This window comes from Cucumis melo, chromosome 2 (assembly GCF_025177605.1).
Source record: "Cucumis melo cultivar AY chromosome 2, USDA_Cmelo_AY_1.0, whole genome shotgun sequence".
NCBI lineage: Eukaryota > Viridiplantae > Streptophyta > Magnoliopsida > Cucurbitales > Cucurbitaceae > Cucumis > Cucumis melo.
The window spans coordinates 11,527,855-11,543,351 of record NC_066858.1 but is presented as its reverse complement, the minus strand read 5'-3'; the positions used below and the strand labels follow the sequence as shown (position 1 = coordinate 11,543,351).

At 34.8% G+C, this 15,497-nt stretch overlaps 1 protein-coding gene across 2 annotated transcripts; it reads right to left on the bottom strand.

The window, feature by feature from the left end:
* Positions 1 to 6,839: 6,839 nt before the first annotated feature.
* Positions 6,840 to 15,478, bottom strand: LOC103487252 (bifunctional TH2 protein, mitochondrial). Of its 2 annotated transcripts, XM_017044322.2 has the most exons (7): positions 15,331 to 15,478; positions 11,672 to 11,766; positions 9,226 to 9,334; positions 8,723 to 9,013; positions 8,224 to 8,641; positions 7,862 to 8,125; positions 6,840 to 7,645 (listed from the first exon to the last, which is right to left on the bottom strand). In XM_017044322.2, the coding sequence occupies exons 3-7, from the start codon at positions 9,244 to 9,246 to the stop codon at positions 7,230 to 7,232; spliced, it is 1,410 nt and encodes a 469-aa protein (XP_016899811.1). In that variant the 5' UTR covers positions 9,247 to 9,334; positions 11,672 to 11,766; positions 15,331 to 15,478; the 3' UTR covers positions 6,840 to 7,229. The 2 variants fall into 2 exon arrangements, with proteins under 2 accessions (XP_016899811.1, XP_008443738.1); XM_008445516.3 differs by lacking the exons at positions 11,672 to 11,766; positions 15,331 to 15,478 and adding an exon at positions 10,282 to 10,757.
* Between the last annotated feature and the right edge of the window lie 19 nt (positions 15,479 to 15,497).

Genomic DNA, 15,497 nt, shown 5'->3' with positions numbered 1-15,497 from the left:
ACAAATATTCATTAATTAGTGTAATACTTAGTACATTGGTAAAGAAATTTCTAATCTTGTATGCTCGACTTGTCGGTATATGAAATTGGATTGGTACACGTTAATCTGTTGTGATCTATTTGTTTACACTGACCACACTTATGCAATTTCGGAGCTTCACCAACACTTGGAATCCTCTTTTTCTTCGGTCGACCAACTCTTTTGACTACTTTTGGAGGTAAAACAGTCATATGTACGTAGTCTTCGCTTGTCTTCCAATCTGACTGATTCCCAACTTGGTAGACGGCCTCCGCATATGCAGCCAACAAACATTCATTAGTGTAATAATTAGCACATAAACTATAAACATTTATATTACGATCCCGTGCTGCAGCAATGGCATGTGAGCATGGTAGTTGCTCAGCTTGAAACTCCTTGCAAGTGCATTCTTTAGTCTGAAGGTTTACGACCTCCTCCTTATCTAAATCTTTGACATGAAATTGGTAACAGTCAATTGGGTTGACCTTCATTGTCAAAGCTCCTTCTTGTTTCTTTTGAATAACTAACTCTGCCCATTTGGTCAATGTAGACGTCACTTTAATGCCTTCTTCTCGACGCTCCCAAAACCAACGTTGTAGCAAAGCTCGAACATTTTCAAGGAATGAAGCAATAGGCAAATCTCTAGGTTCTTTCAGTATAGAATTCATGGACTCTGCTATATTTGTTGTCATCATGTTATATCGTCTTCCTGAGCAGTGAACACGAGACCACCGTGCTATTCCAACATCATTTAAATATTTCTTTGAATCATTAGGAAATGCAAGAAGATGTCTCCACGCTTCTACAAACGTTAATTCACGATATGTTCTCGATGTATTATAAAACAAATTAGCAACCGTGTCATTCTTATATTTATCATGCAAATTTTGACTCAAATGTTGGACACAAAGGTCGTGGAATGCAGAGGGGAAAACTGATGAAATACCCTTGGCGAAGCATGTTTTCCGATCTGTCACAAAGCCTAGATTAGGCACCTCCCCTATTGCACCTTTCAATTTTTCTAAGAACCATTGTATTGAGTCATCTGTTTCTCTATCAACTACTCCAAAGGCTAGATGATAGATCTGATTGTTACCATCTAAACAAACGGCCACTATCAACTGACCCCGATATTTGTTCTTAAGAAATGTTCCGTCCATGACTATGACCGGTCTAATGCAATTTAAGAATCCTCTAACACATGCACCAACAGTCATAAAAAGATATGACGATCATCTTCGAGTTCCATGTGAAATATTGTACCTGGATTTGTAAATTTGAGTGCTTCACCATATCTACGCAAAAGATTATATGACTCTTCAGGAGACCCTCGCACTCGTTCATATGCATTTTCTCTGGCACGCCATGCTTTCTCATAACTCATATTTATGCCATAGTCTTGCCTCATGTCTTCTATGATATCACGTGGTTTGTATATGCGACCAGGTCCCTTGAATTTGGACTTTATTAATTCTCCAACAACCCAAGATTTTGCTTGCCTATGGTCACGATTCAAAAACTCAAGAGAACATGAATGAACTTTCACATACTTTTTAATCTTGAATATATTTGAATCCTTCAGTCTAACCGCTCGCAATCTCCAACCACACTTGTTGTCGATGCATCTAACGAAAAGAACCTCTTTTGTAGACTTTTTTACTACAAACTGAAAAAAAAATCATTGCCAACACACTTAATCTCATTGACAAATCTCTCTTGCAAAAAAAGATTTGTCCTACATCCAACTCTTCACTTGTAGAGCTTTCTTCGTACCAGCCACTTCCTTTTGTCTTCAACTTCCGACTAGAGGAGCTGTAGTCAACTTTACCTTTTCCTTTGCAATCTTTTGTAGGAGCATCTCTTTGTTCTGGGATGTCAAACAATTCATTGTACATCTCAACTGACTCCCATGTAAAAGTATCATCTTTTGAATGGAATGACTCATATGATTCCCATATAGCCGAATTGGTCCCTATCATGTTATCACACAAGCCAACCTGAACTTCACCAATATCAATTTCATTCCTATCTAATGTATCCATTCCAATTGGAGGATGAGGGTTTAAATTTTGAACTTGGTTGCTCCCAGATACTGAATTGTAATCTTTGTTTAACACTTTCATGCTTCAATTGCTTGTAGGCTCAAATGATAGGTATAGGGGGACCTCCAATGGATTTTCACTAAGAATATAAAACTTCAAATCACGGTCATTGCTTAACTCAAATGGAGGAGCTTCCTTTTTCCCTTTGATCTCATATATACATCTTATCTTTATGTCGAACTTTGTAGGATCAACTTCTGCAAGGTCATATAGTTCAGACTGTAAATCTTTGTGTGTTATTTCTTTAGGGACAACAATGCCTTTTAACACTCCTCCTTCATATTTTCTTGTCCCTCATCCCATGCACCGCCGTGACGCACTAAAATACGAACATGTGCCATCCTTAAACTAACTTAAGTAGTTTTGTATCTTCAAAAATTGATTTGAACTTAAGAACCTACAAGATGCGTGCAAGATGTAAAGAAACATGCAAAGAATAGATCTACATGGATTAGGAGGTGTACTAATTTGATTTTGAAATAAATAGTGAAAGTTTGGAACGTGCGAGATACGTGCGAGATAAAGCATGAGGGCCTAAGAGAGTTACTAAACATGCAAAGAATAGCTTTAAATGGATTAGGAGGTGTACCAAGTTGATTTTGAAATAAATAGTGAAAGTTTGGAACGTGCGAGATATGTGCGAGATAAAAAAAATACGTGCGAGATAAAAAAAAACCTTCATTCTTTCTATTCCTATTGCTTACTCCTCCTCTATTTGATCCAACTAAATCTTCATCCTCTAGTTCAATTCATTTTTCACTACCCATTGAACTTTCTAAGAACCTAAAACCAAACTTTGACTAAACTAATTTACGACAAATAAGTCTAATTTCAAAAACCAGACAATTACGGATGAAAATAGCACCAAATACCCCAACCAAACATTTACTTACAGCAGATAAATTGAAAATCGGTTAGACATGAAACTCACCCAAATAAGAGAAAACGATCGAAGTTGATTGAATGGTCCGAAGAGGAGCGACGAAATGCACTGGACAACGACCGACGAAGGGCAAGCGACGAAGGGCAAGCGACGAAGGGCAAGTGACGAAGGGCAAGCGACGAAGGGCGGAGTAGGTTCAGGTGTTCTACGCGAAAGAAAAGAGAAGGGAAAGGGAACTATACGCGAAAGAGAAGGAATCGATCGTGGATAGAAGGGAAAGCAAACGTGGAAGAGGGAAAGGAAAGGAAGGGCATTTTTGTCCATTCACATCCAAATTGTCCTAAAAGTCTTTCTTTTGAAAACTTGTCCCAAAATTCATTTAAAGCTCTTTTTTTAACCTATTTTTGGCAATTTCCCATTTTTTTTAACCTAATTGGTTATTTTAAACCCGACCTGACCCGATCCAAATCAGTTCGGTTCGGTAACTCTGTTGTTACTAACCGGTCCAACCCAAACCGAACCGAATCGGTTTGGTTCGGGTCGGTTTTTTTCACCCCTAATTTTTATTATTAACAAGGCTTCGCAAATATGTCATGTTGGGCTCTAAGTAAGCAACTTAACAGGCGATTAGGATGGGATGAGGTGATAAAAGATGCATGTCCGACCTAGTGTTTTGAAAGGCACAGCAAGGCGTGCCCTAGGCCTAAGTCGCACGACTAGGGCTTCTCCTTGAACAAGCGAGGTGTCATGCATTAGGCGCGGCTTAGGCGCTCGAATTACATTAGGCACAAAGGCACAAAAGGCTTTTAAGGTGCGGGCTTTTCACTCAGTTCTGGGCTGGGCTTTTAAAATATATATAATATTATAATATATATTTTTTAAACCTAATTGTCTTTTAAGCTAAGAAACATCCCAACTCTACGTTTTAAACCGAGCGGTTTCAACAATCCACCTTGGTCAAGTCTCATTTCCATCTTGGTTATATACTTACATTTTATACATTGTTTTTCCTTTCAATTTTGTAGATACATACATACATACATGCGCCTTAGTGCGCCTTGAGCCTTTTAAAACACTGGTCCTACCTACGCATTGTTGAATTCATAATGATATGCATGTAGTACAATTTTTCCTCTTTATCGCCCCAGTGTAAGCAAAGAAAAATTTCTTGATAAGTCCAAAATCAAACTCAGAGAATTGGTGTTCTAATTGAGTCTATCGTACTGCTAATCCTATACGGTATACTATATACAATGTAGGTATGCACAGTATGTTTATCATAACTATATACACTAGGGTGCAATTGGCGGTACAAGATGAACATGGTGATAGAGTGTAATGAATTGTGAACTCATGTAACAGGTGTGGCATGAAAGAATATTTAACTAATTAAACGCAATGTATTTTGCATTAATAACTCAAAGTGATACAAAGCATCTATTAACCTCTCGGTGCCTTCACCAAACTTGCTCGCCTTTTGGGATCTAAATACTTAAAATTAAGCTATGATTTGTATCTAATCCATTTGTATGCATGATAAGAAATTCATTATAATTTAAGGCAAGCATCTTTTCAGAGCCTTCGCTACACACGTTAACATCTCTACAACTCATGTGAAGGATTAATTCAGCAATGAGATTGCATTTGTACAATCCCTTTGTCGTTTGCTTAGTTAAATACGAATTTTCACTTTTCAGGTGATTATTGTCAATGCGATTATCTTTTCTCTCGAATAGAACAAAGCGTTGATGTCCATATTTAGCTAAACATAACTTATAACGCATACATCCAGATTCTCTAACACATTACATTGTTCGAAAACTAATTAAATGCGTCGAAAGTGAATAGCATAAGAGAAATTGAAGAATGGTAGAAGAAATGTATTAATATTATAACTAAAACTTTAGGCCTTTCAGCCATAGTTAACATTACAAATCAATACAAAAGAAATACAACAAAATGGGGTACATAGAAATGAATCGAGCCTCATAATATGATTTCTCATATTCCCTTGTTCTGATTTTTGTCTGTTGTGATAAAGGGGGATAGTAGGGGAAGTCTCTTTCTCTCTCTTGTTTTAGACTCTCACCTAGAACTTTAAGAAAAAAAGGATGAAGGGAAGAATATGAACTTGCACTACGAGATCCAATTTTCGAACATCTGATTCTAAAGTAAATGCCTATATTTATAGGCGAGGAGTGATGTGACAGAACATTTCACGCCTCATTAATTATTCTGATAAAGTTGCATCAGCACCGTTAATGTCTTTTTGTCCTTTTTCTGGCATTCATGCCAACCAATTTTGTCTGCTAGTGCTTTAAATCACATAGCTTGTTGTGATGGTCGCCTTGTTGGTTGCACGCGTCTCCTCACCTAACATTTTATTGCTAGACTAGACTTCTTTTTACCTAAAAATCCTACAATCATACAAGTAAAACGCAATAAAAAGGGATAAAGTTCTTTTGGATTATGCGATACACAAGTTAATCAATTCTTCTACTTTTCTCTGTGGTTTCTTCCAATTTTATGCGTTAAGGCTTCATTATTTTACATAAAAGGCTACTAAACGTACAAGTTATCACTAAATGATTGTGTTAACCATCCTAAACGATCATGTAAACTATGGTAAGCAATCATTTAGATCATGTCAACACAATCGTTCAAATCATTTTAAACGATGGAAAAAATAATTTAAATTTAAACGATCGTGTTGACAATGTAAACGATTGTTTAGATCATGTCGAAATGATATTTAGACGATATTGATATTCTCGTATATGAGGAAGATGAAATAGCTTCAAAGAATCTTGTCGAAAACGGTAAAAATAAAATAGAAGATTTAAACAGAAGAATAAATCGTTTAAGAATAGAATAAAAAAAATATGGAAGAGAAAATGAAGAAATCTAGAAAAGAAAATGAACAAATCGTAAAGAACAAGAAATGAAATGACAAATTGTCCGCGATATTCAAGGACAAATCTGAAATTTATACAAATATTATACCACATTTATAGGCTTTTACTTTTTGTTACATAGACCGTAGATATTTTTTATGTTTTGTTACATTTATAAAAATTAACCTATTTTAAATGTGAAAATATATTTTAAGCTTTTAAAGTTCAAAAGTATCTTTTATAAAGATATTCTCTTAGAAAAAAGATAATTTGGCTTAAATCATTTGCATGTAATCCAATCGTCCAGTGACATTTAAAATTATCGAAATAATGATTGAAAGAAGAGGTAGAGATGAACATTGGCTTTGATTACCGTATTCACCAACCAAAACTCAAATTAACTTTTAGTAAAAAAAAATTCCTCAATGATTTTCATACAAAAAAAGATGTTTTGAATTTGATTCCAATCCGACTCAACGGACTCAAAATCAAATTCGATATTTTATCTTCAAAGAAAGAGAGGCATCCGTGAAACAAATTGCTTTTATTATTCATTGAAGAAGAACGTGTATACGAAGAATGTAATTTGATTTGATCTGATCTTTTTTAGGAAATATAACGTAGTAAATAAAAGACATCTATTGTTAGCATGTTTAGTAACATATTTATAATTTTTATTAAACACTCAAAAAAGCGGTAACTAAAAGCATTTTCATTAGCAGAATTTAAATGGAAGTCACTATAAAATTAAAATCGAGTTTAAATTAATTAATTATGAATAAACTTCAAATAAATTCAATCTACATAAAATAAGTAGAGGATTATAACCTAAATTAAGTGTAGATATGAACTAAAAATTAGTAATTAATCTGAGCAAACACAAATCGAAAATGATAACAAGTTGTATAAAAAAAACATCTTAAACTGAAACACACCAAAATATTAACTACAAAGTTATTATAGTGCTTTTTTTCATTCATAATACGAAATTACAATTGTCTTGTGTTGTAAAAACTGCCATTCATCCCAAAATATAGAACAGCACCTATCTCTATTTATCAATCAATGGATACACAGTAAAAGCTTGAAATGTTTTATATGAACAACTTTGTGTTTCAAATAATTGCTTTTCATCTATCCTTCCTTCACAATAACCAAAAGTACACAGGACATATCAATTAATGGAGGACGGACAAACGACACTGAAACGTTGTTGTTGGCCCTACAAAATTTGCCATCAACTTGTATCTTCTTTACAATCGATGATGCTCGGTAATATCGAAAAACCAAACGAGTTGAGATGAATGAGAACCACAAAAAAAGAGCCTGGTTCTAGCATCCAAGAACAAAAGCATGGATTTCAGCCCAAGAATTGACCGTGTAAAGGACACCAGACAATCCTTTCCAACTACGTCGTGAATCTTCGGTAAGATCTTTCTGTTTTCTTACCACACTGGGGTACAACGGAACAAAAGAAACTCCAAATCGAGTTGCCAATCTCCTTAAACTGGCACTCGACCCAATAACAATTCCTATATCTGCTTCGAGTAGGCAAAGCAAGTCACCAATAGAGTCTCCGATGTATACGGTGAGGTTGTTTCTATCATTGCCATAGTTTTCCAGGATTTTACGGAAAGCATTGACTTTATCAAGGGGAGATTCTACCCTCCTAACTAAATCACCCGTGGAAACTGCTTCTTCAAACGCAAACTCATTGGCATGTATAGTCACTTGAGTTAGTAAACCACCTGACACAAATATAAAAGAAAATTATGATGCTAACTTTGGACGAGGTTGCTACCATTTGAAAGAAAGCTTGACAGCTTGAGAGTTAACAAAACAGAACGTACCATGGCACTATTGTTAAAACACAGAACACATGCATTATATAGCTTTAAGTAACATTATGAACTGAATTCACAAGGTTAATTCCAAATCTACTAAAAGACAGTAAGGAAATGTACCTGAGTTAAAAGATGATCTAATGAGATCCGCACACCAACAATAAGAGAGAATGTGGACACCAACATTCAAATTTTCACTCTTGCAAGCAGTTCCAAAGAAATTAAAACAACCATCTTGAATAATAAGATGTTCACCAGCTCGTCTTATATCTTCAAAATTTAAACCCTTAAGTACTCCGGACTCGACGACTCTATTATTTGCCCTTTTCTCAAAATCAGAGAGTTGCTCAAGTGCTGTACACAGATCTTCAAACTTAAATTCCACTGCAAGCCCAAAAATTTCACAATATTGATTACAGTTCTTTTCATAAAATAAAGAATACTCGCTGGAACAAAAGGAAATCCATGTTGTAAGTAACTACCAGTTTTAGGAGGCATGACTTTGTCTATGCATTCCTCATACTCTTCTGTATACTGCCTGGAAATAACACCCCATGTGTTTCTGAGGTCAGCTGATGACATTCGGGTAAAGGGTTGGTCTTCAGGTTGAATCTGATCAGGTTTTGGAGCTCTCACAATTGCAATTTCAGCCAGAATGGCAGAAGAATCGACAACGGTGCACGTCAAATCAAAATCAGAAAACAGAACCAGTCGATCCTCTGCAGGATTGTGGTCTTTAATCAAAGGAAGCACTGTCTTCTGGGAAACAGGCTGCGAGCAGAAAAATTCTTGCTCGAGTTTCATAGCTTGGTGGTACAGCTTCTCAATGGTGTCAAGCTCTTCACCTGTCAAAGTCGCTGAAAGTTTCTCAAGCACATCTTCCGTTTTCTCAGCTGCTTCCTAAAATGAAAATAAAAACGGTAGTCATTTCAGTACTCCATATCTTACTTCAAAACTCATTCACAACTCAAAATTACCAACCTCAAAACCTTTAGATGCATAGTTTTCAATCCACGTCTTGTAGGGGTGATCACCATGGAGAGCACCAAGAACTCCTTTAAACTCTGTAGCTAAATAGGCGTACAACCTCATGCAGGGTGTCATGGCACCAAGAGCATAAGCAGCAAGCTTTGTTCTTTCAAATGGGGTTGCAAGATTACCAAGACCTTCAGCTCCTTCAATCTTACCGGACGCCGTTGCCAACAAAAAATCAGTGTATTTGATGGTAGCAGGGTTGACAGGAGATTCTTTTCCATCCGCAGCAGCCCATTCCTTAAAGATCATGCACCAAGACAATAGGGTCAAGTAACATCCCAAGACAATGAAAAAAAATAAAAACACATACAACGTCAGGATTCCATTTTAATGCTTGGGGATTAATATGTTCATTTATCAAACAGAAACACATATCACTGATGACAAAACGGAAAGAAAATGAAGAAAAAATGAAGTTTACAAATAGAAATCACATGTGGATGACCTACCTTAACAAATGAAGCATGCATTTTCAGTTCTACCGACACTGCCTTCCTCAGCTCATTGATTGAATGTTTTGCGTCATCATCGTCAGCACATTCTGCAGCTAGTTCATATCTGGATTGTACAAATAAAGCCGTTTACATTCTAACCTTCCATTTGATTCTAAAAAAAAATGAAAGGAAACACAGACAAATAACATCTTAAAAACCAGACAGCATTCTTAATTGTTAATACAAAAAATAGTAATAGTCAACAAAATCATATCATGACCCCGTTCACTAAAGATAAATTAAACCTTCTTTTCTAAATCGAACAACCTTTGCAGCAATAGTACATCAAAAAGCAATAAATTTCAAGAAGTCAGTATGGGCAGAAACTAAAGCATAATTGAACAAATAGTCGAGTATTTCTTTTCATTGTAATCATTGTTGATTGCTGGTCATCAAGAAAAAATTTCCCTACCAGTTTTCCATTTTTTTTTTTCTTTTTAACATTAAAGAAATAAAGATTCTGAAGGCAACCAAATAACCACTGCCAGGCCCTATAAATTAAAAGTGGCAATGTCTCTCCCAGTAGTAAAACAAGCATAAAATTTAAGATTCCACAACATTGGGGGAAGAACATCGAAACCAATTGCCTGCCTTTAAATAGAACATGTATTTACTAATCTCTTTTTCGTGTTCTCTTCCTTTCTTTCTTTTTTGATAAAAATCGAGTCTTTATCAATGAATAAATGATATTCCAACCCTTTGAAGGATCAATTATACGGAAATATTTGACACAGAAAAAAGGACTAAATTATGATTAAATAGACCTACTACGAGAAGTTCAATTAAATATAACAAATTCGACAACGTTCAATTCAACGAAGATTCAAGAACCAGGTCAGTTCTCTCACAATAATAGTTCAAAAAAAACCAAATCAAAGAAACCAGAACAATCATAAAGAAAACAAACAAGCACAATACAATGAAGATTCAAGATCATGGATTACACAACAGCCCAATTCAATAAAGACTCCATCCAATAACAAAAGAAAAGACAAAAAGAACTAAACTCACGCTCGAGCAAAAGCTTTGAGGAAATGAACATCCTGGTCGATATAGTGACGAAATGTATCAATATTAAGAGTCCCACAAGCTAGACAAACGCAGAAAGGGGTGTACATCGAGAGTATCGACTCTCTACGGCACTTATTCCACAATCTCCGAGCGAGTGGGCCGTCAGAGTCGACATGAGAAATCATAGCGAGACGGGGAGGCATGGTCGGAGAAGAAGAGGCGGCGGAGGACGGAGATCGGTGAAGGGAGTGGAAAGAAAGGGATCGGAAGGCGTCGATTAGGAATGGAAATGGAGAATTGGGGAAGACAAATAGGGAACTGAGTGGGAATTTGGGGATGAACAGTGTTCGCATCGGAAATGGAAGGAAAGGGGGGAAGAGGGTATTTATAGAGATGAAAAAGGGGAGACGGCGGTGGTTTTTGGGGGGCTCTGCTGATGAGTCTTTGTTGAAAGGGAGGGAAGTTTTTGATGAACCAACCTTTTTTTTTTTAATAAATTAATTTATTTTGCTTATAATTGATTGAATACCTTTTCTTTTTCCTACTTTTTGGTATTGTATTATTAAGAATAATCATTTGAAAAAGAAATATATTTCAACTAAGGGGTGTGCATAATTTGATTATGTTGTTATTAAGAGTATTAAATTGGAGCCTCAACTTTTGACATAACTAAATAAATAAATAAAAACAGAAAAAACAGACAAACAAATTGTATTTGATTTATGTTGAGGTTCAATTTCAGTTGTCCAAGTATGTTGATTCAGAAATTTTGACAAATGGCAAATTATTTCTACATTTTTAAATTAAACCTTGAATTATTGAATTTGAGATCAAGTACAAATTGGCATAGTCTCAAACTGAAATTAAAGTCAAAAGATTGTGGATGTTGATCATGCACCCTATTTTTCATGATTGTTAGACAATTTGATCCAAATTGGTTATAATTAAGTCTAAAATGTGTTTATGATCCAACCGTAAACCAATTTCATCCAATAAAATTATGTTTCTAGTTTTCTAGTGACCAAAATTGATTGGTGTTACAAGGTAGAATTCTATGATGAAATTTCCACCCCCAACTTGTGCGGCCTAAACAGTTTTTACTTGGTACAAGCTTTACTTATTGCCAATAAACAGAACATCACACTAAAAATGATAACTCATACAAGTTTGTTTCACACTTGATTCTCAAGAGTTTAAGTTGATTTAATGATATTTTTATTTTCAACCACATTCTTTAAGTACGTAATTTCAGAGTTTCTTTTTCTGAACATTTTCATTAAGGTGTTGATTTCCTCCTACAACCTTTTTTTCATAATTCTTTTATTGTTGTGTTGACAAACACTAAGTTACTACTGAATTAAAAGACAATTGATACATAACGACAAATTACCATTAGTAGATACTCTCAACAATGCGGAGAGCTTATGTACACGGCAATCATGCAACAATTGAAGAAACCTTGAACTCCATCACTTTATTTGAATTCTGCAATGAGAGGTAAAGATTGACCTATTGAGAGTGCCAATTTGTTTACATGAGATTTTAATACGTATAATAAACTTCAAATTTATTGATTCGTACTTAGATGTAGAAGAATATTTAATATTTAGCATTTGATTCTTTCTCTCATACATATACTTGACTTAGGGGTTGGAGTGCTTATTCTTGAGCATACTTAAGGGTTGGAATGCTTATTTAACGATATTTCTGTTTTCAATTACATTCTCATACATACGTAATATAGAGTAAAAATGAGATCGAACCCAAGAGACTTCGAGAAAAGAATAGGCAACTCAAGATAAAAAAAAAAAAAAAATTAAATCAAAGAATTGTGTAACAGGGAGGATAACAAGCAAGAGTTAAAAGAAAAGAATAGGCAATAAAATGTTTTTTTTTTTTTTGGTGTTTTTTCCAGATAAGGATTAGCACGAAAGAAAGTAAATTCTCTTGACCAATTGATAAAAGTGGGAATTCAATGTTCAAGTAATTTTTCTATCATTGAATAAAAAATACATTGTAATTTAATTTAACACTCAACTAATTAGTCGACGAGCAATGAATCAAGAAAGAAATCAAAATTAATATCAATTTCACATAAAATGTTTTCATCTTTAAAATTGCATTAAGATCCTAGGCTTCCACGTTGAGACTCAAACACAAGAAATGTCTCTATCCCAAGAAAGATTAATCGGTTGAAATTTTAATTGGAAAGAAAAATCAATAGGATAGATATGCTAAAGATTCATACAACAATTCACAATCAATCATCCTTCAAAAATTGTGCTTAGCACCCCTAGAAATTAAACTTTAATTCAAGAATTATTGTGTGATCAAAGCAAAAAAAAAAAAGAAAGAAAGAAAAAAGATTATTTACCAAAGCAAGAAAGGAATTAAACCAAAGATCAAATCAAAAGGGCAATATAAAGTGCATTCTCAAGAAAAACTAACTGGAACTTTGATTCCCAAGAAGATACCTTAGTTGATCATAGTCTTCAAGGTAGCTTCAAAGAAATTAATAAAGAGGGCTTATATTTCTTGAAGAAGAATTGAGAGAATTTTCTTTTATTTGGTACAGAAATGCTAATTTGATCATTACAATTGAATTTTGGATTAAATAAACAATTTAGGTTGATTTGGGGCAAAAACGCGAGCATTTGCACACGTTTGACGCAATTTTGCAGTTCGTTAAGCAGCAACGCTGGCCAAGCTGATTCTCTTGGGTGTGCAATGCCATGTCGACGCTGCAGTGGTGGGGCGGCACTAGTTTTCAGTTTATTTACAAAAATATCATTGTATCTTGTTTTGGCTTGTTTACGCTCGTTTTAGCTCTAAATTGAGTGATTCTCGTTGCATTGAACTTGTTGAGATGTCTAGATCATTATTTCCCACAAAATGGGAGATTTCATTAGTGGGGAAATATCGGAAGTTTTACGCTATAAAAAATAGGTCAAATGAAGTCCTAACAACTAATCATTTGGCTTCAACATCATGGACTTACAAGACTGCGTACAAGATGCCTATCGACATGTCTCTATACTCATTAGTCTTTGTTGGGAAGACATGCTGATAACTTGTGAAAATATAAGTTACTGTAGTCTTTTAAGTAGAATAATGGAGCATAATCACGATATAAAGAGGAATAACACTGACAAAATGAACTGAAATAAGATAAACGCAATATGCGATGCACAAAAGATAAAACACCTATTTATCACGATTTTTATTGTCTTAACACAGGATTTTAGTGAAATGAGGTAGGAAACAAAATGAAGGAACCATTTTAGGCGACCAATGCTTGCATCAACAAACTAGGCAACCACAAAGACACTAGGCAATATAAATCACTAGAAGGCAAGAATAGTTGGTAAGACTGTCAGCCAAAGAACTAAAGGACATTTTCGGCGCCTTATGGCAATGTTTTAAAAATTAGGGAATTAATGGCACATCAAACCATGTGTTGTCCCATCATTCCAATGCCTATAAATACAAGTGCATCTCCTTCATTTCATGTGTGTGAAAATCCGGTTAAAGAGCTAAACTTCATTCTTGACTTTTTCTTTTTAAATCTTCTTCCCCCTCAGTTCTGTAACAGGCTTAAAATGGAGCTAAAAAGTACAAGAGATTGTGTTCTACAGCTTAGATCATTTCATTATCTTTTCATTTATAATATTTACTTGAGTTGTATTGATAGTTTGAACTCCACGATGGAAAGGTAAAAAGAGTAATAGTTCTTAGAGAATCTGAATGTTCCCTTGTTACTTGTCTTGTTTAGTCAGAGCTTCTTTCAACACTTCATTCATTTTGAGAGAAGGAATGAGGTATTGGCCATTACTATTCCAGAGAGCTAGTAACTAAGACCTCACTAAAAAGGTAGTAAAGGGATTGTAGCAATACAATCATTTTACTAGATTTTTCTTTGTCATACATATTAGAAATGCGAGTGTGTGCGGAAACAAGACGCCGAGATGCCGCTTGCTTTAACATAGGATGAATCATAACTAATGCGACCAAACATATTAGATATAAATTGCCTAACAATTTCAAGTACTTGCATTCCAAAAGGTGAGCAAATATGGCGAAAGCTCTGAAAGGATGCTCCCTTAATTTTGAATTAGTTAACTATTTTATATTGCCTCCAGGAATTACTTACTCTCTTTGCACTGCATCATGTCATAACGAACTTTCCTTCCTTACTGTTGCTAAAAACTCACTGAGTTCAATTTCTTACATACTTAACCACCACCATCCCCCTCTCACCTCACACATTTAGTGAGCTGAGTTATTTTAAAATTGGATTTGAGCTGTGAAATGGTTTAACTACACCCACATACAGAGACATCCAAAATAGATAAAACACAATAGATTCGAATAAAAGATTTTCTAATATTTTTCTAAATTATATCTCACCCTAATGGTAACAAATAGAATTGTAAAATGGATTAAAATCAGATTAGGAATTAAATTCCTATTAGGTTTTAGTTTCTTTACTCCCATAAATAAACACCCACATGTCATTTTCAATCTCACATCCATGCAATTCCTTCTACTCTCTAAATTTCAAAACCTTCAAAAGAAAAGACGCTCTGGCCAACGGAAATTGAAAGAAAAAAGAAATAACAGCTTGCGTGTCCTAGCTAGAGGGGAGAAGAGAGTAGCTGGTGATTTGATGGAGATGAAGATTTTGAAAGGAAAAAACCACTTGTGTATGGCCCTAGCTTGAAAGGAAGAAAATGGGAAAGAAGATTTGGGCCCCAGGTTGAGGAAGAAAATGGGATAGACGATTTGACGGCTACGAAGAGGAGAAACGAACAAAAGAAATTGGGAACACCAAACCTTTTTTCCTTTGTTTTCTTTTTTCTTTTTCTTTTTCTCTCTCTTTTTCTTCTCAAATTTCTAATTTTAGAAACGATGTTTAAATTTTGGAAACAAGAAACAAGAACGTTATCAAATTTTGGAAACAAGAAACAAGAACGTTATCAAATATATTTGTTTCTTAAATAATTAGAAACAGAAATAGGAAGTAGGAAAAAGGAACGTTATCAAACCAACCTTAAAGACAAACTCATAATCCATTGCATGAATCTTGCAAGAGTTGTCTCCATCAATTTAGATTTAGAAAGTAAGTCTTCCTTCATTTAGGAAAAATGATGTCTTATCCCTTGGGTCGTTTTGATTATATTTTTCCCTCCGAATGCAAGTCTCATGTTTCTCACCAA